Below are 27500 nucleotides of genomic sequence, written 5' to 3'. Positions count from 1 at the left end.
TTACAGGTATTAAAAGTTTTTATTGTGGCCATTTTCTAACTGCAAGAATGCCTTCCATGGTGGACATTATAGGACAATAATGGACTATTAGAAGTTAGGATGCCTTCTGTCTACTGTTTCATGCCTCATACCACCCCTGAGTGGTCTGTTATTTTTCCTACAACATCCACTCTGTCAAGTATTATCTGTTATATAACTGCAAGTTAGTTAATATCTGAAATTTTGATGTTGTTCTTCCCATCTATCTGTGTAACATCAAGCTTCCCCCAATTAGATATGAGACCATTTAATCCCCCAAAATGGGACATCCCAAGTAATGAGCAAGAGTCATCCAGAGAGGTCTTCATCTAGGCAGTTGTAAGGGTGGTTTGTGCCTCTGCCTGAACTCTCCCCATCTGCTTGCTGTGGAAAGGGACATCCTCCTACAATTGACCAGGGTAGTCTGACTTAAGCCCTAGATTGTGGCCCTATGGAGACTGCATAGTGTACTCAGGTATGTTATTGTATGGTGCATCCCCTTCATATCAGCAGGCTGCATCATACATCTGTACAGGACACAGAGGTGTTTCTCTAGTGTCCTAACCCACCACCCTCATGGCTGATGTGGGCAACTACATCACTGCTTGGATTTCCTGTGTCCCTCCACAGGTTTGTACATGCTGTCCCCACTTACATGCAAACACTCACACACACACACACACACACACACACACACACACACACACACACATACACACACACACACACACACAAAACATAAGGCTGCCATCACTGGCTTGGCAGCAGTAAGCCCATGTCCCCTGCTCACAGACTTTGGTGTCATGCAAGCCTCTGCATGCATGGGACAAACGGGCAACTAGGAACCACCGCTCCCTCCCTCCCTCCAGGACAGGCAAGTCAGCATAAACTCCCACTAGTCCTTCTTCCAGAATCTGAGACAACACTCAAACTCAGGTCATCTGGGTCATGGTTAAGGGTTCATCCTGCTGTGCACGGGAGACATCCTCACTTGATATGGGAATTATAATAATGTGCACTTTATGGTCTTCATTTCTAATATTTTCTGGAAGTATCATCAGTATCACCAGAGGGCCCTCATCACAAGTGAGTAACTGAAATTTTGGTTCCACAAGTCTGAAATAGAAACCGCAATGCACACAATAAGCAGTGAATTTCAAAACGTGCTGTTCTAACATTAAAGAAGTTTTGTAGGATGGGAACTGTGTCCCCCATATGCCTGCTTTTTATATATGCTAAGGTTGCTGCACTTGAAGAAGGGTTAATACTCTGAGATAATACAATCTCAGGCTTAGTATATATTCCAGTATTTACATTTGTTGTTCCACTGTTCCAATGACTGCAATTTATGGTCCCCAAAATTTCAACAGACATTCCATTTAGAGTGAAATAGGCAGTTGGGTTTCAGCTTTCTTATATATTGTGTTATAGTATAAAATTTTGTAGTACATAGATGTTCATATTTTGTTATATTGAGCTTGTCTTATATTACAGAAAAGTTCCTGAAACTCCCCTAACTTTCCTAGAACCTCCCCCTTAAACACAGATAAATCAACATGTACACATACATTCATAGAGACGCATGGATTTGCCTGTATGAATGTAGAATGTATGTGTACACATACATTCATAGACACATGCATGTGCACATACACACACCCACACACGCGCGCACACACACACACACACACACACACACACACACACACACACACACACACTCAAATACATAACACACACATACATTCAACACAGAGACACACACGCACTCACACACACACACACAAACACACACACATACACAACTCACAGACACATACACACAAGCATGCAGACACATAAACACGCACACGCACACACAAACATGCAGACACACATACTCAACTCACACACATACATTCAACACAGAGACACAGACAGACAGACAAACACACATACACAACTCACAGACACACACGCACACAAGCATGCAGACACACACACGTGCATACACACACACACACACACACACACACACACAAACACACACACACACACACACACACACACACACACACACACACACAGGTCTATATTATAACATCGAAGTTTGTAAACATCGAATGTTATAAAATCGAACCCTAAACACCAAAATCCGCAAACATCGAACAGTCAGAATAGCGATTTTTTTCAAAGGGAAAAAAAAATCGCTATTCCAAGAAACATGCACACAACACAAACACACACAAAAACAGCAATCCACACACATACACTTAAAATTCTACACCTAAACCTAAACTAAACTTTACATACACTACTAGCTATCCACTTACCTTAACCCAACCCTAACCCTAAGGTCCGTCACTATCGCACACTCACCTCACCAGCGCCCTAACCCTAACTCACCTAACCCACCCCCTAACCCTAACCTACACACAACCGCACACTTACCTGACCCATTCCCTAACCCTAACTCACCTAACCCACCCCTAACCCTAACCTACACACAATCGCACACTTACCTGACCCGCGCCCTAACCCTAACGTCCACACAACTGCACACTTACCTGACCCGCTCCCTAACCCTAACGCACCTAACCCGCCCCCTAGCCCTAACCTACACACAATCGCACACTTACCTAAACCCAACCCGTAATGTTCCAACATATTGAACGCTGAAAACAGCAAAGCCACAGCAACATCCCACCGAATTCTTTCCCTGGGAAAGAATTCGCTGTCCTGCACCTTCGCTGTTTTCAGTGTTCGACAAAACTGGTTCAATATTATAACAGTCAAACTTTATAAAATTCGATGTTATAATATAGACTCTACACACACACACACACACACACACACACACACACACGCACACACACACACACACACACACACACACACACACACACACACACACACACACACACACACACACACACACACACACACACACACAGATCTGGCTTATTACATTATACCTTTACACTTTACTTGCAGTCAGATATGCATAATCATAATTATACCTCTACAGTTTCCCTGTTCTGTGTAAAATGATAATGAATCTTTAACAACTGAAGTATATACAATTTTTGACTTGTTTTGGCATGGCCTAAAATAGGCCTGGGGCTCTCCAGAGAGGCTGGGTTCACCTTTTGATAAAATTTTGCTCTAGCATGTGATCTTGCATTTGGAAATAAGAATTTACCTATGTTCTCCATCTGAAATGGTTCCTTGTAGAAGGTTTTCTCAAATAGAGGTGCGGTCAGTTTCACAGTGACTGTATTCTTTCCTTGGTTCTGGACATAAAACAGGCAGCAGTGACTGATGGTGTCTCCTTCCATGGTATAGTTTTGCTGCTGGCATTGACTCCATGTGTTATCACTAGTGGTTTAATGGAAATTAGAAATATTTAAGAGTTGGTTTCAAATATCATACAACAGATTTGACTTCCAGCTATGGTAATTTCAAAATCTCTAGTTATTTCAGGACTGATTATGCTAAACTACAGGCAACCCATTTACTTTACAGTGCATTTGGTGGCAGTTTATATATCAGCTTTAATAACAATGGCATATAGACATAAATGCTGCACCATTTTTAATATGAAATAGCACAGGAAAAAGTAATTTTATTGTGCAGCCTTACTTTATTATTTCTGTTTCATGAATAATACACTTAAAGATGATAACACAATTGGCTGTGTTTCTCTATGTGTATGCATCAAACTCTGCCTGCATTCATTGATATCCTTTCTCTTGTTTTGAATCCACCTAATTTTGTTTAACTGATTCAAACCGCTCCGACTCTGAAAAGAAATACTGAGAATACCATAGCATTTTGCAATGTCAGACTGACCTTGGAAATAGAAATTTACTGCAATTAAGATTTGAGGATACCAAGTCAGAAATAAGAGCAAATATTGATATTTCCATGTTGTCTATTTACTTGTTTAGATAGCAGGTAAACAGACTTGCTGAATGAGTAAAATGACTCTTTCTTTCACTGCATGGATAATTTAAATAACACAATGTGACAAACATCTTACATACAGCAATGCATTGAAAATAGTGCTACTTTGTATAACTATGGTAGCTGCATTTATTATTTCATTAATTTCTTGGTAACTAGATAAATAAGATGATCTTATTTTCAATCATGATTTATGACTAATAAGCATAGATACTAATACAAAATGGCACTCCAGGGGGATCCGTTATCTCTCAGCATGGGAGGACATGGTCGAAAGACTATGTTGCTTTGCCAAAGATGGGCTGTATCTGTCTCCCCTAGGCTTTCAGATATTGGCTAACTCTTAATCCTCCCTCAGAGCCTTTTTAGCCAATGCCAAAAAACTACCAATATAGTGAAACAGTCTATAAGCAACCTTAAGGTGCGACTGCTAAATGCTTGGAGCCTAAACAAAAAATTCCACACACTGCAAGCCCTCCTCACTCTGGAGAAAGAAGGCATCTCTTCTGTGACTAAGACTTGATTTAAAGATATAGAAAGTACTCTAGCAGTGCAAGACTACAGTGCCTTCCACACATTTACATTAACAACAGCACAGACTGGGATCAGAGGTGGAGGTGTTTTGATCTGTGTTTATATTGGCAACAAACTTACCTCCCGGTTGGTTAAATAGGATGATACCACAGAGCTCATCCACATACAAGTCAACATAGATAAGGTCCCTTACCATATTATGGCTAGCTTCAGGTCATCTTCTATACCCCTACAGTCTCGTGACTCTCAAACCTACTAGAAGCGCTCACCATCCAACCAAACACCCTACTCATGGGTGACATTAACTACCCTTCTATAGACTGGGAAATGTACACTGCCTCAAATTCACAGACAACACTTCCTGGATTTTATTAGCACAAACACCCTGGAACAGATAGTGCATGGTCCAACCACAGGATCAAACATACTGGATCTGGTACTCACCAACATGGGAGAGAATTACACCCTCCCCATGTCACATTCTCACTAGTGAGGTCGAATCACAAAGTTATTTCATTTGAAGTAAAAGTCATCCCAGAATATCCATCTAAACCAATAACAGTTAGGAACTCTTTAAAGGCAAACTACATCCTATTAAGTGACAGTCTTTCAAAATGTAAGGTTCCCCCTAACCCTGAGACCACAGCTACCTATGCAGAATTATTCACAAAGTCCCTATACAAAAATGTGAATGGCTGCATAGGGGCTGCCATACCTACCAGAAATAAGCCCAAAACAAACACACCCCACTGGTGTAATCCTCACCTAAACAGGGTATGTAATAAAATAAGAAACCTCATGGCCAAAATCAAGAAGAGCAGCTCCCTTAAAGACAAGTGCTCTTTTATACAACTAAACAAGAAACTAAGAGGTCTAATTAAGTCTAACAAGGCTAACTATAGTGTCAGAATAGTCTTAAAGGCTAAGGAAAATCACAAGGCCTTCTTCAGCTATGTGCAGAACCTTAGAGATAACAAGGCTAACTATAGTGTCAGAATAGTCTTAAAGGCTAAGGAAAATCACAAGGCCTTCTTCAGCTATGTGCAGAACCTTAGAGATAACACACAGCAGTACTGCCTTCATCAGTCAGGGTGACATAGTAAATCTGCTGGCTGATAAATTCATCTGAAACTTCATCCCCCACTCCCCATCCCTCCAGCTCTATCAGGTGAAATCCCGTCCAGAATACCCCCCCCCCACACACACACACACTTTCAGCCAGGACCAGGTTATGGTAGCACCTGCTGAAGCCAATAACACCTTCTCCATGGGTCCTGACAATATCCCTGGTTGCCTCCCAAACAGCCTAAAACATGCCCTATCAGGTCAACTTGAGGCACTCTTCAAATACAGCCTTGAAACAGGCCACGTTCCAAGTGAATGGAGGACAACAACAGTTATTCCCCTCCACAAGGTGGACCATCAACCAACCCAGGGAATTACAGACCTATCAGTCTAACAATCCTAATATGCAAAGCCATGGAATGAATCATCATGAAAATGATAAAGAAAGATGATGGCAACCTACAGACACTGGCTCCAACCCAATTTGGCTCAGTTAAGGGAAGATCATCCCTACTTAACCTGGTAGACTTCTTTGAGAGGGTCACCAAGGCAATGGATGAAAGTACAATAGTGCATACTGCATATCTTGAACTAGCTAAGGCATTCAATTTAATACCCCACTCAGGAATTGTTGACAAGCTCTCTAAGCTAGGTGTAAATCACTGGATTGCTGGCTGGTTCACAGACAGGACCCAAGAAATTAAAATCGGTGCAACCATTTTTTCCACCAAGAGACCGGTCACCAGCAGCGTACCCCGGGACTCCTTCCTGGGCCTGCTGCTGTTTGGCATCTGCTTCTCAGAAGCCAAGCCTAACAGTCAAGGCCTCCGACTCACCAAACTCACAGATGACTGTAAATTGGGAATTATTATAGATTCCCCCAGGACAACAGCATCTTGCAAGTGGGTTTGACACAGACAAATGACTGGTGCCAAAGCCACAGCCTAAAATTCAATGCTAAAAAATGCATTATAATGTCCTTTAGGAAACTGTCAACCCAAGTTAATTACTCCATAGATAAAATGTAGAAAGCAATCTGGCCTTAGACCAACACTTAGCAAATTTAATAAGAAAATCATTCTAGGTCACAAAAATTACAGGTAAGGGTATGGCATCTAGGTCCAAAGAAGTTATAGTACCACTCTACTCTGCCATTATCAGACCTATCATTGAATATAATGCCACCTTTGGCATGTATCTGACCAGATATTTGCAACAGTTGGAATACCCACAAAGGTTTCTCACAAGGAGAATTCGGGACATGAATACCCTGTCCTAAACTGATCACCTACAGGCTCTGTCACTGTATTCCAGCTGCTTAGATAGTATCTTTGCTTGGCTTACAAGGTTTCCTCAGACCCAGGATTGATTTTACAAACTTGTTATAGACAGAAAGTGACCTAAATATTTATGTGGTAGGTAGTATGGTTATGAAGTTTTGTGATTGTTACAAAAGAATAGCTAGACTTTCAGACAATATGGTATTGTTTTCGGAACTAGGAAAGGGTAAAATGTTTTTTGATAGGGGAAAGAATTTCAGAAAACAGATACTAAAATTTTAGAAAAAGGAGAAAACAGGATGTTAATAGAACCATTATGGTTAAACCATATAAGTATGATAAAGTTCTCTGACACAGACCTTGGTATTCATAAATAAATAGTAGAGAATTGTACATACATTTAATACATTACTGAGGATTACCAGAATTCAGAGATGACTCACAATACTCTCCCACAGCACATTGTCACTGTTCTGCTTTCCCTGAGTAGAGCAGAGGAGCAACTGCTATGGAGACAAGTACAATGTTTTCCTGTGATTGGGAGTAACAGTAGTTCATACACTACCAGTGTTGGGGATCATTGTCATATAATGGAAATTATTACATTTAATGCTGTGTGAGCTGTCATCAACAGGGGCTTGCCTGCATCATTGGAAAGAGGCACTTGTGGTAGTGGGTTTGCCTGCAACAGTGGGTCTGCATTTCTGGTAGGAACTGTGTAGTGGAAGTGTATGGGGAGATTTACCTTTTTCAGCACTAGTGTGTTGTCCAGCACTGTCTGTTTGGCAGCATACTAGTAGGAGAGAGGACTGCTGCAGCTGCAAGCATTACACTAGCTACTAGTATGAGACTGGACTCCTATGGTTACACAATGGGAGCTAGCATGTACACAGGAAGTGAAGTTTCATTCATATTACAATTGTAACACTAGGTTTGATCTATTTTGTATTTTGCGACCACTGTTTCAATTTTTATTGTGGAAAAACTGAATGTAAATTTAGGGTCAGAATGCAGGAACATCTCTATGATATTAGTGGCTCGAACTTCCCCAACTTCTACTCTAGAACAAACTGACTGTTGCCCACAAGATTCTAAACATAAAATCCCTTCCCTTCAGAATCTCCTCCTCTACACAAGTAAAAGCAAAAAATACCTAATAAAATCAGTCAAAGCTAACAACACAGCAGGTCTCTCCCTCTTCTCAAACTATATAAGCAAAGTCTGGAATAACCTCACTGCAGATGCAACAAATACTACTGACCTTCCTCACTTAAAAAAAAAATACTCAAAGAGCATTTATCCAGAACATGGCTATGTTATTGTATTATCCTGGGATAATCAATACTTCTCAACCAGTATCTACTCAAACACCAAAATCCATCTCACTGCCACAGCACCAAATTGAAAAATCTCCTCCTAATTCTACTAACTTTTGTGTCACTTTATACTAACAAGTCTCTCTCATAAAAATTATTATCTGTAATTGGTAACCCACATACATGTCAACTGACTACAGTTAAAGTATTAAACATGTACATGTCAGCTGTCTTCTTTCACATGGACTATTAGCTATATTGTAAATACTTTCTCTGACTGAAATGTACATTTAATATTTTAACTGTAGTCAGTTGACATGTATGTGGGTTACCAATTACAGGTAATAATTTTTATGAGAGAGGCTTTTTAGTATAAAGTGACACAAAAGTTAGTAGAATTAGGAAGATATTTTTCAATTTGGTGCTGTGGCAGTGAGATGGATTTTGGTGTTTGAATAGATACTGGTTGAGAAGTATTGATTGTTGTTGTTTGTCTTTCGGCTTTTCCCGGTAAGGGGTCACCACAGAGGAACTCCGGTCCGCTAATGATTGGCAGTAGATTTTTATGAAACGCCGAGGTGCCAGCTCGACGCCCAACCTTCAACGAAGGCACGCCCATTTACGCACGCATGTCTTTCGAATGCTACCCAACCGCGGGGAGGACATGCAGACTCCACACAGAAGGCACTCCCAGCCGAGAATCGAATGGGAGAACCTCTTGCTGTGAGGTAACAACGCTACCACCGTACGACCGCGACATGAATAATACAATAACATAGCCATGTTTTGGATAAATGCTCTTTGAGTATTTTTTTAAAGTGAGGAAGGTTAGTAGTATTTGTTATATCTGGAATTTCTCATGATATCTCTTACTCCTGTATGAATTATAAATTGTCTGTATGCTGAGCTTACTTATATATGTTAAAACACAGACTTTGCCTTATGTAATAACTGCCTAATATGTAATCTTGTCATGCTCATGTGATCTCTTACTTTTGTATAAACTGTAAATGTGTGCATGTTGTGCTTACTTATGTGGAGCTTTTCTCCCAGGGCATTGGTTGAAAAATGACCTGTGTCCAGTTGGACTTTCCCAGTCAACAAATATAAAATAAATAAATAAATAAAATAAAATAAAATTAATGGTAGAAGGGATTCCAATGCTATATAGACATAAATTAGTGTGTAAAAATACTAATCTATTGCATTTTTTGTAATAGAACAAGTAGTACAAATTCCAGAGGTGGACCCTGGGAACAGACTTTGGAGCATAGAGAATTAATGGTTAAATGCATGTGACCCCCCCCCCCCCAGGGTTGAACAACATGATTTCCCTCCAAAGTGTGCTTAAGCTTCTGGCTACCAACTTATAATTGCATTATTTTTATGATATATATGATATACATTTGTATTTGTCTTTATCAGTTAATTTATTGTATGTATTTCATATACAATAAATGGTTTTAGATGTACTATTTGGCCAGATAGGAGTGTATACTTTATTTTTAAGTTTAATTTTAAAATAGTGACATTCATTTGAATTAGGATGGTTTCACATGAAAATTTCTTGATCAGTTTTTAACAATGAATAATTAATTAATTGCATCATTATGTGGTAAAGTCATGTGATTGTTCCACTATTTAAAGATGAAGTGGAAAGGTTAACATCCAGTTCTGATGGTCTATTTAGGATGAAAGTGCTTAACTGGAATATTGGCTGTATTTTGGCAAAAGAAAGTTTGGATTTATCCTGGTCTTGCTAGTGTCATTCACTCTGTGAAGCTGGGTAGTCAGACAAGTTTTTGGTTTTATCCTGCTATGAATTACTGTACCTCCCAAAGCTAATTTTATTTATTTTTTTTATCCTTGTCTAGCATCACGGGGAAGATGTTCTGATTCCTTTGCAAAGCTAAATCCGTCCCATGATGCACTATGAAAGCTCAAATTGTGAGAAAAAGCAGCCCTACCATTTTTTCTCAGACTATACTTCCATTCACTTTCCCCAGTGAGTTTAACTGGTAAACAAAAGATAAAAAATAGTATTTAAAATTTGTCACCCCCCCCCGCCAAATTATTTCTGTTTTGTCTGGAATTCTTGAGCAAAGAAATTGAGAATTATTTTGGTCTGTTCCTTGTAAAATGTGTGACTTTCTGGCAAATTGTTGTGGATTATGGTCACTAAATAATGTCAAGAATGTGAGTTAAAGACTTAGTATTCTTCTGAAAATGCTTACAAATGCAACTTTCTCATTTTGTAAAAGAGACAAAGTCTCTTCCTGATTGTTGGGTCTATGTCGCTGGTTCTTGAACTAAGAGATTGGGAGGGCATGGGGAGTATGTAATGGGTGGCTGTCTATGGTTCTCACAGTAGTGAACTGAAATACATTTCTCGTCATTATTTCCATATTTGTTTATTCATTTTATCTCAAGCAAGCATCAGAATGTACACAGTCATACAAAGGGCTGTAATGGACGGTCACATCAATATATGTGTGTGTTTGTGTGTGTATCCTGCATCCCAGAGTAGTTATGCTGTAAATGAAGGAATCCATTACTCTGCCAAGGGCTGCATTTGATCACAATCTGGCTTAGCTCTTATTGTTCAGAAACTGCACATGAGAATTTAGCCTCATAAGTATGCCCCATCCTTGTGTTTTCATTTTTAAACCAGATAAAAAGACAACAAAGGAACACTATCTGGTTAAGCGACTTACTGAAAAATCAAACAGTAGGCAAATGGAGGTAGAAAGAATCAAACCCTGTACCCTAGACTACAGGAAGTAGTTAATTCAGAGTTTACAACCTTAATCCTCTGCACTGACTACTAGACATTAAGCCGTGTCTTCATTTTCTGATAAATTCCTGAGGGTTAAAAATAGGTAAGGTTTATAGTCAGTCATTTGTCATGTCTTTTGGCTTTTCCCAGTTAGGGGTTGCCACAGCGGAACTCCGGTCCGCTAATGATTGGCAGTAGATTTTTACGTGCTGAGTTGCCGGCCCTGATGCACAACCTTCAATGAAGGTACACCCATTCACGCATGTCTCCACACAGAAGACGCTCTAGCTGAGAATCGAACAAGACAATGTCTTACTGTAATATTATCACCAATTGTGATGGTGATTTTAAAGTGTATAATTTTTCTGATATGGTTATTGGTATTGAGCACTGTGATTTTCAAAAGGTTTCACCTATGTACCTTCACAACCTACGGACATTTCTAACACCCTACTTGACTTAAAATTATACACACGTAAGTTGAATTTTAGGGTCCTTTTTCAGAATTCATCACTAGAAAATTTTATCAACCCTTTAGCCATGTCCAGCACCTTTAATCATCCCCTTCACCCCATCATTCAACTATTTGAAAGAATATCCATAATTTTTTAAGGATTAATCAGAAAAGACAGATAGACAATGATGTTGAGACCATACTACAAGACATTAAAATCATTCTTGATTTGGTTAGAATAATGAAACCTGACAAGGGTGGAGGTGTAGTTCTTATGAACCAGGTTGATTATGCTAATAAGATGTTGCACATTCTGAATGGGAAGGCATATGCTAAATCCCCCCTTAATGAATTACACACTGCTTACAATAGAATTAGAAATGATTTACAGGATTTGTTTATTGAGGGGTCCATTACCATTGATGAGTTAAATTATCTCACTGTGTCATATCTCAAAATGTCAGTGATGTTTGGGTTACCAAAACGTCATAAAAACCTTGACCAATCACCCATGAGACTCATAGTGGACGCAAAAGGTTCTATCACCCACCCTCTTGCAAAACTTTTAGACACTAGGCTTAAAGAACTGATCTTTTCTGAAACTCACATATGTAAGGACTCATGGAGTTTCTTACATCTCATAAACAACACTCCATTTCAAACTCATTATGTCCTTTTAACCACTGATATCAAAGACCTATACTCTGTCATTCCACATATTACAGGTTTAGAATGGTTTTCAGAATACTTATATGAAAAAGGCATTGAGCATAACAAAGTTCATGTATATGCACATCTACTTGAACTTGTACTGAAAAACAACTTTATTCTCTTTAATTACGAAATCGATTTGCAACAGGAGGGTGTAATGATGGGTTCCTCATATGGGGGGGTCTATATGCAAACATTGTTTTAACCCAGTGGGAAAAGAAGTTTTTGTTTAACAGTCCAATGTTTAAGGATGTAAAATGCTACACCCATTTTTTGGACAATATCTTTATTTTGTGGGATGGACCCCCAGAACATATAGTAGATTTAATATTGTACATGAATTCCAACACCACCTTCTTGAAATTCACACATAAATACAGTGTGGACCAGCTGCCTTTCTTGGATGTTCTGCTCATTAAAGACCACACCAACAGCAGATTTGTTTCAAAAATATACAGAAAGGAAACATATTCCAACTCCTTACTTCATTTTTCAAATACACATCCAATGAAACTGAAAAAAGCTATTGTAAAGGAACAATTTGTGAGGGCAGCCCGAATGGTATCAGTTATGTATGATTTCCTTAGCGAATGTGACAATTTGAAGGCCATGTTTTTAAGAAGAGGCTACCCATGGAAGTTTATTACTGACATTATGTTAGAGGTAGTAAATAAAAGGGTGAGAGGGCATTTTAGCCCCTTAATAACAGACACTGATAGCAACACCACCGATACCAATAATTGTACCCATTCTTTAAGTGTGCAGAATCAAGGACTTAAAAGGGACTATAAGACATCTTTTATTACTATATATACCAATGACAGTTTTACATTAAGGAAAATCTTGGAAAAGAATTGGACCATTCTAAACCAAGAAAAAGCCATTAGACCTTTCACTGATTCACACCCCACCATAGTATTCAAGAAAGGCAGAAACTTAAAAAAACATTTTTGAAATGAAACCAAAGGGAGTGAATAATGTTGGGCACATGAAAAAGTGTGGTATGTGTAAATATTGCAAACACATTAAGGAAGGGGGCATTTTTCGGATAAACAACATTGAAGTAAAATTACATCAAGAATATAACGGTGGATCTGAAAAGATTGTTTATTGTGCCCTATGTAACTGTTATAGCTGTTTTTACATTGGAAAAACTGACCGTAAATTAAAAAAAACGAATTTATGAACATTTGTATTATATAAAATCAAAAAAAGATACAAATGCACTTAGTAAACACATTATGGAAAATACTGGTCACTCTTTTAATTTCATTGTCATTGACAATATTAAAACAGAACCTTGAGGTGGTGTCTGGTCACTTTTGTTAGAAAGAAGAGAGGTTTACTGGCAACTGCGTCTCAGTGCATCAAGTTGGCCAGGCTTAAATGAACACATTTCCATTAGCTCTCCATTGAAACTAAAAGCCTTAGAAAGATAACAGTGTTTCTTTTAAAAATTTTATATTTCTTTTGTACTATTAAATTATATTTTATTATGTTTTTAGAATACAGTTTGAATTTTCCACATTTATTTATGCATTTTAACCAGTTTTCATATATAAAGCATGGTTTTTACTTGATTTTTCTTTAAGGTGGTGTGTCATTTTAAATAACTTATTAACTTTTAATGATTGTTTTACCCAGTTTCCTCTGTACTATATAAATTGTTTGTGTAAATGAATTCATTATCTGATGAAGTTGTGAAGTGGTCAGGACGAAAGTGCTTATCATTTGTTTTATTTTCTTCAATAAAGTCCAGAATTGGTTTTATTGAATTTGGCCTGAATAGGTGGATTTTTTTTTACTGTGGAGAGGCTCATCCTTTTGTTCCTGTTTGGCATTTTTGTGTTTTGCAATGGTTCCCATAGGTTATTGGATCCTAGGCATAGAGGTGCTTGATGCCTCATAAGGTCCTAGGTAATCTTTTGGAAGTTGATGAGTCAGATGGACACATGGATAGATTTGGAGATAGCCAAAAGAGGGTTCTCCTTTAAAGAACCATACCTGACACTGCTTCCATTCCTTCCAAAATGGAGGTAAGACATTAGACAGATGGGCACATGGATGGATTCAGTGATAGCCAAAAGATGGTTCTCCTTACAAAAATGATGGTGGTTAGGAGATTAGACAGATGGATACATGAATGTATCTGGAGAATGACAAAAGATTATTCTCCTTAAAGCATAATGGCTATGAGATTAGACAGATGGACACATGGATAGATGTGAAGATTGCCAAAATATGGTTCTCCTTAAATGAAGCTTGGTGGCTAGGATATTAGCCAGATGGACACATGGATGCATTCAGTGATTGCCAAAGGATGGTTCTCCTTACAAGAAACATGGTGGCTGGGAGATTAGACAGAAGGATACATGGATGGCTTTGGAGATATCCAAAAGATGGTTCTCCTTAAATAAAGCTGTATAATGGACTTATAAGAGCTGCTACTGATTTAAAAGTATACTCATTCCAGGAAAACTCATAACTGATATCATTGAAATTCTGACTTAGTTCAGGTAGGATGTTCCCTGTTTGAAAGGGCTAGAGAGTAGAGCACATGAAGCTAAGCACATATATGTAGAACTTCATAGGCCACACTTCTAGATAAAAAGCTAATGTCTCAATGTGGATGAAAAGCTCCTTACTTATCAGGTTATGCTACAATGTTTAGGAAATGTACTTATTTGCCTGGAAATGTCAACATAAACATTTTTATAGGCCTGAATGTATACAGTATATATTTACTCAGGCCACTGATGCTTAGTGAAGGCATGGAGGAATGGTAAGAGGGAACTGGGTTCATATATATTTTGGGACTGCCTAATGTTACTGTCATTAAAAAGGAGATTTAATAACTCTTGAACACATTTTTCACCACTCCGTTCTTCTAACACTTGCACTGTTTTTGTTTGCATGGCATTATCAAGATCCTCTTTAAAAGACTAAGAAAATGACTGTCTGTGCTCATGACTGTTTGTACATAAGTCATAATAAGAAACTGGAAATCCCAGAATGTGATCTCACTGGATGCAGTAACGCTATTAATGGATAACATAGCTGACAGTGAAGACAAAGCACTTTCTCAGAATTTATGGCAGGAACCTATAGCTAAATGGGTATACTGGGATCAAAATGATTAACAGAACTGTTAGCTGTTTGGTCCTCCTTTTGCATGCAGACATAAGTTGTTGTTGTTGTGTCTTTCAGCTTTTCCCGGTTAGGGGTCGCCACAGTGGAACTCCGGTCCGCTAATGATTGGCAGTAGATTTTTACATGCCAAGTTGCCAGCCCTGATGCACAACCTTCAACGAAGGTACACCCATTCACGCATGTCTCCACACAGAAGACGCTCTAGCTGAGAATCAAACAGGACAACGTCTTACTGTGTGGCGACAATGCTACCGCAGCACCACCACCGCAGTTTGTGAGATGGAAATCATTTTGAGCCTATACAGCCTTAACATGTGAGTTATAACTTGTGGAAAAACTACAAAGTATGAAAATTGTATATGTTTGTGATTTGTGTATTTGCTAATGGATCATTCTTTGAGTGTGTTGCACACATGAGATACTGAAACGTGTTTTAGATAGATGAAACTAGCTAAAGTGGCAGATGTATGAAAATATATGTTCACCAGAGATATTAATTTACACAGATGCTATGACTGTGGTATTACTACTGCCAGTACTACTACTACTATTGCTACTAATAAAGAAATACAAAGGAGTATTGTAAATCAGAAGAAAAGAACATGGAGGGCGGAGCCTGAATGGCTAACTGGTAGCAGCATGTTTTTAGAGCTCCACAAAACTAGTTCAAATAACAGGAAAATAATTAATTTACTCGAACAAAAATATCCAACTATTATTGATAAACTTATGAACTAATAGTGTACTAACTTTGAAAGCTTTTTGTCAATATTTTCCTGTTAAATTAATCTGGAGACTACTATAGCCATTTGAAAATGAGTAACTCAAAAGAACTCACACTCTGAAACAGCATTGAAGAAGGAAATCCAATTGATGTCCTCTGTACTGCAGGAGCTGTCATTGAAAATGGATAATTTTAAGGGCAACCTTGAAAATAAAAGAGAACTGCCAAAAACAAACAGCTGTCTTTAAAGAATTATTACAGCAGCAATAAACAAAAATAATGGACATTGAAACATCTCTCTCCGATATAGATGGAAGGTTGAAGGAAGAAGAGAACCAAAGTGAATTTCTCTTGCAACAAAATAACTGGTTAATCAACAAGATAGATGATTTAGAAAACAGGGAAAGGCGCACAAATATTAGAATATTTGGTCTTCCCGAAAAAGCTGAGGGTGAGGACATTATTTTATTTTTAAATTCCTGGTTGCCGGAATTCTTAGACCTAAAAGAAGGACTGTCAAATGGCAAAGAAAGGGCTCATCGAGCCATAGGAAAACCTATATCATCTTCTCCTAATACTTCTCATAGATCCATTGTAATAAAGTTTTTATCATACCTTGATACAGAGCTTATACTAAAGTCAGCATGGAGGAAAAATCCTTTAAAGTATAAACAACACCAAATAAGATTTGATAATGACTATTCAACTAGAGTTCTAGGTTTAAGGAAGAAAGTATGGCCATTTGTAAAATTCCTGAAACAAAACAAAATCAAAGCTCAACTTGTATACCATGCAAAAATCAAGATTCTTTACTCAAATGAAATGAGAACCTTCGACAACATAGATGAGGCAGCTTCCTTTATCAAGAACAATAATATAATCACAATTCCAGAAGAAATGGACTGGTCAACATCTAACTCACTGAAAAGATCCCAAGAAACAAATTCCTGGACTGATGTAAAGAAGAAGAAACAAAGAACTGAAATAAAAAATGTAACCAGTTTAAATACTCTCAAAGATGCTACTAAAAAGTGAAATATATACTAAAAGAAACTGAAACCAAAACGTATGTATATGCATAATATTGTTTATAATCCTTCCGTTTTTCTTTTTTTATACAGTGATGCTTCAACTCTACTTACTACAGGATGAGGCTGCTTGTGTCTAGTGGTAAGCACAATGACACTCATATCAAATTTAATTGTGTAATATTGTAGGGATTGTTTCTTTCAAAAAGCTCATTTTAATTACTCAATAGATTGTCTTGATGGGATAGAATTGAGAACGGGAGGTGGGGAGAGGAAGGAGAAGAGCAGTGAATGATCTGGGTGTCTCCGTTAAGAAATACTGACATGCAGCTCATATAGATAGTTTGTAGTCATGGGGTTTCATGTGGCTACAAGATATCAAGGAATAAGCTGCAGGTATCGGTAAAAAAATATAAATATAGTAGTTATATAACTGATCGGTGTTGAACACTTCATTGTTACAGTTTAAAAGCATCATCTCTCTCCTTTTTTTTCTTTACACGAACTGTCTGATGAGGATATGAATAAATAATGGCTGTTTACAAGAAGCCGCAAGCTCATTTCACAGTCAAACACACTTGCGAACACATGAATAGCGTCCTTGTAATCTTTCAACACCACAGTAACACTAATAGCTTGCACTCACGCTCTACAAGGATACAATGATATAAAAGAGAGAGAAAGATGACAGAATACAGTAAAGTCTTACTAGGGAGAGAGTAAGAAAAAGGAAAAAATAGTATGAACACATTCAGCTTTATCGGACTACAACAATTGTAAAATTGAATGTGAAAAAAGACCACTATACTAGTACACAAACTAAATCACGAAAATAGAAATATAAATAAGAACAGTTACTTTTACAGAGTGGTGAGTGGCAGGGATTCAGTGTATAAACTTAGTCAAGATACCAAGAGTTTTCACGTCAATACAGCTGTACACTCCCTGTTAGTCTTAAAGTGACAAGCACCCTCTAATATAGTCCTGATAACACGCTGATTATTAATGTTCAAAACATTCAGGAAATGGTCAGGAAAATGTTTCAAATTTTATGTACAGAATTTATTTTATCTTCCAAAAGCTTCTGATTTCAAAGCTATACTTGCACCTTCTTGACTGTAGCTGTTGTACTGCTTATAAAAAACCCTGTGACAGATTTTAACATTGTTTTAATTAAAAATATTTACATGCCTGTGTGTGTGTGTGTGTGTGTGTGTGTGTGTGTGTGTGTGTGTGTGTGTGTGTGTGTGTGTGTGTGTGTGTGTGGGTGTTTGTGGGTACATGTGTGTCTTTGTTAAAAAAATAGTGCTGGACAGATGACTGACCATTAACAGATTTTTTTTTTAGTGTATGAGGTGTTTGCTAATTACAAAATAAATGATAATTCTGTAAGATGTCACCCTTCTAGCATGTGCTTACATGAAATAGTTGGTTGACTAGTACAATGTATAATTAGATGTTAAAGACCAAACGCAATCCAGTTCTAACTGTTGTTTACTGGACAGGGATATCCTGTAATGTAATAGGCAGCAGTGTGTCATACATACCAGTTAATGCCTGCTAGCCAATTTGTTCCTGTATGCATATTCATTTTTTGGCACAAGTATTTAAAATATATACATCAAAGTTCTATAGTGTGTATTGGGCTATTCTACCACTTTATTGTCTCATTATGACTTTCAGTACACCTAGCATAGCACGTTCAAAGGATATATGGTTAATCAGTTGAGTGGATTTAAACATCAAATTCCAGCAATTTTAAAATACTGATGGGCAGTTAATCTGTAAAATGCAGTGACATGATATTTTACAACTGACAACAGTTACGATTTTAATTGTCCACAGCACTGACATAGAAAAGTAGGCTACATTATGTACAGTTAGTGACAGGTATAACAGCAGACTGCTGCCAATCATAAACATGCTGAAAATCTCTCTTAGATTGATGTTTAACTCTTTAATAGATTGTATTTCAAAAGGAGAATTGACTTGTATATTGTAAAGCTCTTGGATAGACGCAGAATATTTAGTTGGAATAAATATGAAGTACTTTATAATAAAAGTAATGATAAGACAAGGCTAAACAATAGGAAGAAATGTCTACTCAGTTCAGGAAAACTGAATAATAACTCTATAAGAATTAGAGAAACATAGTCAAGTGATTTATTCTACAAATCTCAAACATGGAAATATGAGTCTGTATGTGTCAATCTACAAATACGTATATAAGCACAGAAATGAGCACAAAATAGTGACAATACACAAATATGTTTATCATCTACATGGCTAGATTCGACAATGTGCACATGTGCAAATACAGACATATAATTTTTAACTGATTCTAGTTATGATTATATCTTTTATTTAGAAACTTAATTTACTTTTTGTCATGCATAGAAACTCATTTACGCCACCATAGCTAAGCTGCACAACAAAGGAAATACTACAGTGTACTTCAGTGGGCATTCTGAGTCTGATATTTTGTGTTCAGTAAGCTCATCCTAAATAAAAATATCATTGGTTTAATAGTTTTTGTTGACAGAAAGTTAAAACTGTTATATTTGAATGAATAAATGAGATGGGTCTTATATAAAAAGTTTCTAAAATATTTCTTTAACCTATAGTAAAATCTATGTATTAAACTTATGGATTATATGAAAAGCCAAAAGAATACTAAAAATTGTAAGACTCTAATATGCATTATAAACTAGGGTTTGAAGTATATAACCAAATAGTCAAAGAAACATTGGATGTAATAAGTAATCTATGTGTATTAAATTATCTTGAACAATAACTAGTTTGCAGAGCTTACCATATGTTTGCACTAACAAAAATGTTATGTTTTTTTTTTTATTTTTTAGTAAAAAACAATATCACAACTGTGTATGTAATACAATTTCTTGATTCATGAGAAATTTACAAGCATATACCATTCAATTATTTTTTTTAAATCTTAATGTATTTATGTAAAATAGATTTCATTACAATCAATATGTATTTGGAAAATATTTTATCTATCATCTACTATTAGATGATTAACTTGATCATTTGATGCATATATTACTATGTTAATAGTTCTGTCATGTACATATATAGAAAATCTATAATCACATCAGATTCAGAAATGATTCAATAGTTGATATCAGTCAGTCACTATGAATGGTTCAATGAAAATAGTATGTAAAATACATGTTTGTGTCTTTGCAAATTGTTCATATACATAAGGGAGAGAGAGAAGGGGAAAAGAAGATGACATTAGAGTAATTGGATGTTGCGTTTAACTTATTTGAGATGAATATACTTAGCCATATGATTGATATGTTATTAAATAATCATAATAAGGAATGTATTTATATATATGTATATAGCCTACAATTACTTATGTGTTTCACTATGTATATAATATGTAGAACCATAAATATCATTCAACATATACTAGTTTATGATTTCAAAGGTCTCTAAGAATACAAGAATGGAGCATGAGGAAATCTGTCTACCAAACATGAGGGTTAATCTGCTAGATATTTTGTTTATGTCTATCAGATTAGGAATGTATATCATTCCATGTGTGATGGGGGGAAGATTGAAAGAAAAGATTATATTAATCAAATAATTTTACTTAAATCATTTTACACTTTTTTATTATGGCCTGAAATGAACATCAACATAAAAGTATTACAAAAGCGATTCAGTCTATTTATGATACATGAAATAAGGAGACTTTTGTTCCAAATACAATACTATAAAATGTACTCGAATATTAATATAAATATTAGCAAGCATGAAACTCAACAACAAACATGGACTTAACACTACTTTCAATGAACATAAATGGTTTAAATAATCCAAAGAAAAGATCAAACCTACTAAAATATTTAAAATTAAACAAAGTGCAAGTAATATTTCTTCAAGAGACTCACTTTAAAGATGATGAAAAGCATTTATGGAATCCAAATGAGTATACAACAATAGTGCAATCATCATATAAAACCAAAACTAGAGGAGTTAGGGTACTATGGAGAAAAAACATCATTAATCCCCAAATTCTTTATAGCTATGAAGATAAAGAGGGGCTTATAACACTTGTTATAATAAAATTCAATAATAGAATCTGGACATTAGTAAATCTTTATTGGTTCCCAGGAATAGGAAAAAGTACAACAAAGAAACATCTAGACTTTATTAGTAAAACATATAAAGGTAGCTTGATATTAGGTGGTGACTTTAATTGCATTCTTGATAATTCAGAGACCACCAACAAAAAAAATTACGTATAACTCCTATAGCAAAGCTACTCAAAAATTGGGTTGAAAATCACAATTTAATAGATGCATTCAAATTTAGAGAAAGTAACTCACTGTTATTTTCGCACCAAAATCACAGATTTACAACCCAAACAAGAATAGATACATTTTTTGTTGCACAAGACCTTGATGTGAAGATAAATAGTTTTACAATCATACCATGTTCATTATCAGATCATAGAGCAATCCTTATTAATATTCAAACAAATTTAAAAAAAATAATATAAATGACAAGAATTCCAGCATATATTACGAAACTAAAAGAATTTAAACCTTAGCTACTCACAGAGTTGAAATTCTTTCTAGACACTAATCTCACTAATGAAATTAGCATAGTTATGGTATGGGATACTCTAAAAGCCTATATTTATGGTAAAATTATCACATTGTACAGAAATAAACTAAAAGAATGGAAATCAGAATTACTCAACATACAAAATCAAATCATAAAAATAAATAATAATAATTTAACAAATGCACTGACTAATAAGAAGAAAATTAATGATCTGCATGAAAAGTTTAATGAAATTCTAACACATAAAACTAATCTAGCACTAGAAAGATTAAAATTAAACTCATATGCTGTTTCTCTTAAACATATGCATAACTTGGCGATAAGAGTTAAAGTAAAATCTAAAAGAAATAACATTACTACTATTATACATAAAGGAAGGAAGAACAAGAAAGTGTCAGATATAAGTGATATATTAGATGCTTTTAAATACAATTTTACAGAACATTATAAGATGGAAGGAACTCAAACAAAAAAACTTTAATTTAGATTTGAAACCTGAATTGATTAAAACAATCCCAGAAAATTTAAAATTAGAACTTCAAAAGCAAATTACTCTTAAAGAAATTTCAGAGAAAATCAAAGAAAGCAAAAATAATAAAGCTCCAGGAATGGATGGTATTATAGCTGAAATATACAAAATTTTTCCATCATCTATAATCTCAGTCTTCTAAAAAACCTTGATAGAAATACAAACACACAACACCATTCCACCATCTTGGAGATACTCAATTACTCCTATAATAAAAAAATAAAGGTACATCAAAATGCAGTTCCTATAGACCAATTTCATTACTAAACAATGATTATAAAATCTTTATGGCTATTCTAGTCAATAGAATCAAAAAATCTATGATAAAAATTATAAATGAAGATCAAACAGGATTTATACATAATAGGCACACCTATGATAACATACAAAGAATACTAACAATTATTGACTATTTAAATAGAGAAAAACAAGAGGCCGTAATAGTTGCATTGGATATAGAGAAAGCTTTTGACTCCTTAAACTGGGATTTCTTTTTCAAAATATTAGAATATTATGAGTTTCCTAACTCCTTTATTTCATTAATAAAGAACATATATAAAAAACAATTTAGCATATGTAAAATTAGGACCTTTCACCTCTGAATCAATAATATTGACAAAAGGCACAAAACAAGGTTGTCCCATGTCCCCAATATTATTTGCATCAGCCATTGAAATATTTGCCATCTCAATATGAAACAATCCCAAAATAGAGAGTATAAATTTGTATAATCAATATAATTCAAAACTAATGTTATTTGCAGATGATATACTTCTTACCACATCTACTTCTAAAAAACTCATTAAAAGAATTAGATATACAAGTTGATAAATTTTATTCAATTTCAGGATTACATTTTAACAAAACAAAATCAAATTCTATGATATTGAATAAAAAAAATGATTTTCAAATAAATGATAATCATATAATTGGTAAACAATCTCTCACTTTAAACTATCTAAGTATAACATTAAGTACAACATTAGAAAAAATTTAAATATAAATTACAGGGAAATCATAGACACAATAAAGTCAAATATAATAAAATGGAACAAAATATATATAACATTTGAAGATAGATTGCAAGTAATAAAAATTATATTACTTCCAAAAATCCTATATATAGCACCAGCTATTCCAGTAATATCAGATAAATATTTTAAAAGAAATAAATTCATTATTATTAACATTTCTTTGGCATTCTAACAAAAACAGAATAGCTTATACACACCACATTAGACCATGGGAACTAGGTGGAATTAATTTCCCAGATATTGAAACTTATATTAGAGCCTCCATTTTAAAATAATTATAAATTGGATAGATCTGTGCTATTTTTCTAACTGGAAATCTCTCCACTGTGCTATTTTTCTAACTGGAAGTCTCTCCACACTGTTATTTATTCAAATGAAAATACCATTTTAAAGAATTTAATGATAGACAAGCATATTAATAAACCATGGCATATCTTATGTGCTAGCCTTCAATATAATCTAACAAAACCTACTAATCTAAAATACTAAAATGATATGTATAATTCATTTAGAAGATTTGTAACTTCTAATACAGATATAAAGTTATGGCTAGAAATTTTATATCCTTTCAATGTAACAAGAAATTTTCCAAACAAAATACATAGGACGGTTTTCATTACTTGCGAAAAAAAACAATTAATTTGCTAGCAACAATGCATTAATGAGCATAAGGTTTTGGATAGTCAACTTATAATAAAAACTTATAATCTCGCTACATCAGACTGGGTATTATTACAAAGCATATTACAATACAAGATCTATGCAGAATAAGTAACAATTCTTCTTTTGGAAATAAACCTACACTTAGAACTCATTTATATGAAATAGTATACAATAATAAAAATTGGGAAAATTTGACATCACAATTATATAAAATTTAATAAATTATAAAGTTAAAAATCAATCAAAAATGTTGGAATCGTATAACAAAAGGTCATTCAATAAATTTATCCCTGGAAAACAAAACCAAAATACTACATTCTGTTAAATTGACATCCAACATATAATTTTGGAGAATTTACACATGGAATTTTTTGCACAGATCTTTTTTACGCCAAATAGATTAAAAATGTAATACTTCTAATAATGTTACATGTTGGAGATGCTTGCAGAGTTGTAAAGCAGATTGGATACATGTATTTCATGACTGTATTAAAGTTAAAAAAAATTTGGGAAGATGTCAGCAATTTCATACAAGCCATATTCTCAGATACATTTGTAGTAAGTAAATCTCTAATTTTGTTGAATTTTAATGAGAATTTAGATTTAAATAATAGCAATCTCTACCTATTATGGAACATTCTAGCAAATGCTAGAAAATGTATTACCAGAAAATGGAAATAAAATCTGGAACCATCATTTAAAGAATTTCTGCTAATATTGAAGGAAACTGCATTACTGGAAACCAGAGTAAAAGAACTAAGATTAGCACCAACACGATGGAACAAGAATCCATGGGAAAAAATACTATCACTTATTGAGACACTAAACTTGAATTCAAACTCTTAATGAGAGTAAAAGAAAAAGGAACAAATGATCTCTCATTAATATGATGTTACTCTGACTAGACTGATCAATATAATAATTTAATTTCAGGCCAACTGTAAATATTGTATATAGTTAATCATACTGTTTTACTTATCAGAAAATGTATTAAGATTATTATACAATGGAATTATTTGAAAGATTAATAAAAAACACGGAGTAAAAAAAAAAAAAGAACATGCAGTATTCGGTTTGAATATTAATGAAGACAAAAATAAAGGTACTGATAAAAGTATAGCTATTTCAAACCAAATAATTCAGATTTTGAGAATAAGATTTGGAAGAGGTAATGTGCGAATGTAGGGGCATGTTAGAAAAAAAAACAAATAACCAAGTTTTAGAAACAGTACAAAAAGTCTTTTGATAAGAAGTTGTGCTAAGTAAAGACTGTGTTGCTAGAAACCGGATCGTGTGTATCAGGGGTGTACTGCCCCCCCCGGAGGCCTTACAGAAATTTCTTTAGTGCTGATGAGGGGTCATGCTTAAACTCTGCTAACAGAGATACCTTATATACAGGACACATTAAGATGGTGGTCTTGAATTGAAATAATGCAACCAGTCTTTTTGCTTCGTTATGGGTGTATTTTTGATGACTAAATTAAAGAACAGCAGTGATTATGAATTTATTGCTTTTTTAAAAAAAAAATATAAATTTTTAGGTGATAACTGGGGAAATAATGAAGCGAAGAAGAAGAAATATGTATGAAAAAATTCTAAAGGATAAGGAGATATAAACTATTTTATAATGAAGTTTTAACAGAAAAGAAAAATTGTATGCAAATATTGTATAGGATTATTATGTTAAATTAGACAGGAAAATCTGGAATGAAAAGATTCATTTGGATATTAAAGAAAGAAGAAAGAGAATCAGTAAAAATTGGAAGATGCATTTTTTATGTTTAGCTCATTTATGTTTACCATTTAAGGTTCAGCTAAAATATAACACTTTTAAAAAGGCTGTATGATAATATGAACTGTGCCTTATGAAAGAAACATGGCAAGTTTCTTTAGACTCTGAAAAAGTTCAAAAGCTAGGGACTTTATTACAAAAAAGTAATAGATAGCTTATGTGTGATGATATTTCTGCAATGTGAGTATATTTAAAACATAAATGTTTTGCATTTTTAAGTTTTGATTATCATAAATGAAAAGCACTTTTCTTTCTGTGGTAGGACACTGCTGAGTGAACTTCTGGAGAGAAGATTGTATTGGTTATTGTAATCATAGCAATCAACTTGGAAAATAAAAAAACATGGATTATGAAGTAAGGAATGAGAAGCTAGTGATGATAAATTTGACAGATTATAATAACAAAGAAGCTTGTTTATCAGTTGATCCATAACTTCATGGATACTCGCTAGGCTGCTGAACTGTGAGGATTTTAAGAAGACCAGCCTTACCACCCCATGGTAATTCTTAGCCGTTATATTTTGCATACCCAAAATCCTTAGGTAGGCAAAACAAGGATATGTTGGGACATTTACTGGTTGCCTCTATCTATGAGGCACAAGGATGCCAATCTAAGAATGAATTTGAGACTTCCTATCCATAAACCCAAATTATATTTGAATAGAGTAAGAGAGATATTTTGCTTTATGTGGAGTGGAAGAGGTATTGTCTGCGATACATACCTGTCCCTCCAACATGTTCTATTTATGTTGCAAAAGAGATTGAGATCCCTTGAATGGGCCTTCACTCCAACTTCAACTTGCAAATGTGTAATAGGTCTGACAAGATAGGGTCTGCCAGTTGCCTTTTAGTAGCCTGTATGATACAGACAGGAGGGATACACCTTTGAGATGGTCTCATAGTTTTTGTGATTCAGAACTTTGATTTTTTTGTGAAAAAGCATTGTGGTCACTCCATTTGTGACAGCTATATAGGCAGGTATATACCAAATGGGACATTATATTCAATGACTGGGCTGATGAGTGCCAAGTAGAATGAAATTATTACATCCATGGACTTGGATACCATGCCTTTAGATATAAGCTGTGCAGTGAAGAAGGAATTCCTCACAAGAGTGAATACATGATGAACGGAGGACAGTTTATTGTTGACATAGGTTCCTAGATCCCTGACTACTATATTAACTTTCAGGGGTATGTTGTCAATGTGATAGTTACAAGAGAAGTCATACCTACCAAAGGATACAACTCTGCATTTCTTCACATTTAGTTTTAGTCCATGGTTTGGACACCATTTATTTGTTTGGGAAAGGTCCTCTTGGAGAATTTTGATGTCCTTTGGTGATGGCAATTTATGGTTGTTTCAAACGGAGTCAGCCATAAACCCTCAAGATTTGCTTTGCCATACCAGAAGTAAGTGCCAAACAGGAGTAGTCAAATGACTAAATCTTGGGGTATGCCATTAGTGACAGGTCTTTTGGGGAGGTATGTCACCCACATTCATTTCCTGGGTTCTAGTTGTAAAACAGTTTGCTATCCAGTGAGTTACATAAGGATTTACATTTAACTGGGAGAGTTTATCTACGACACCTGAGTGGGATGGTATCAGATGCCTTTATGATGTCTAGATATGCAGTGTGTACTGATTAATTCTCATCCTTTGGTTCAGTAACCTTCTCAAAGAAGTCACCCTGGTTAAGTAAGCAAGATCAGCCAAAACTGTCTTGGGCTGAGAGTTTGTAGGGTACCAATGTCCTTATTTATTAACTCCATAATGATCATTTCCATAGCCTTACGAGTCTATAATTACCTGGATCTATTGATGCCCCCCACCTTTGTGCATAGGGGTGACTATTGCCAACCTCCATTCATCTGGCTCAATAC

General features: G+C 35.2%; 1 protein-coding gene across 2 annotated transcripts in view; it reads right to left on the bottom strand.

Annotated features, from left to right (window-relative positions):
• MPL (MPL proto-oncogene, thrombopoietin receptor) overlaps positions 1–27500 on the bottom strand; it is a 427873-nt gene that overhangs the window by 96556 nt on the left and 303817 nt on the right. For both annotated transcript variants that reach the window (XM_044085406.1, XM_044085407.1), the window contains one exon: positions 3200–3375. In XM_044085406.1, coding sequence (XP_043941341.1) covers positions 3200–3375 — 176 coding nt within the window. The remainder of the gene's footprint in view (positions 1–3199; positions 3376–27500) is intronic.

This window comes from Protopterus annectens, chromosome 10.part0, assembly GCF_019279795.1.
Source record: "Protopterus annectens isolate FY-2018-M chromosome 10.part0, PAN1.0, whole genome shotgun sequence".
In the NCBI taxonomy this organism is placed as follows: Eukaryota; Metazoa; Chordata; order Ceratodontiformes; family Protopteridae; genus Protopterus; species Protopterus annectens.
The sequence above is the reverse complement of the archived record's forward strand: the minus strand, read 5'-3'. Positions and strand labels throughout refer to the sequence as shown.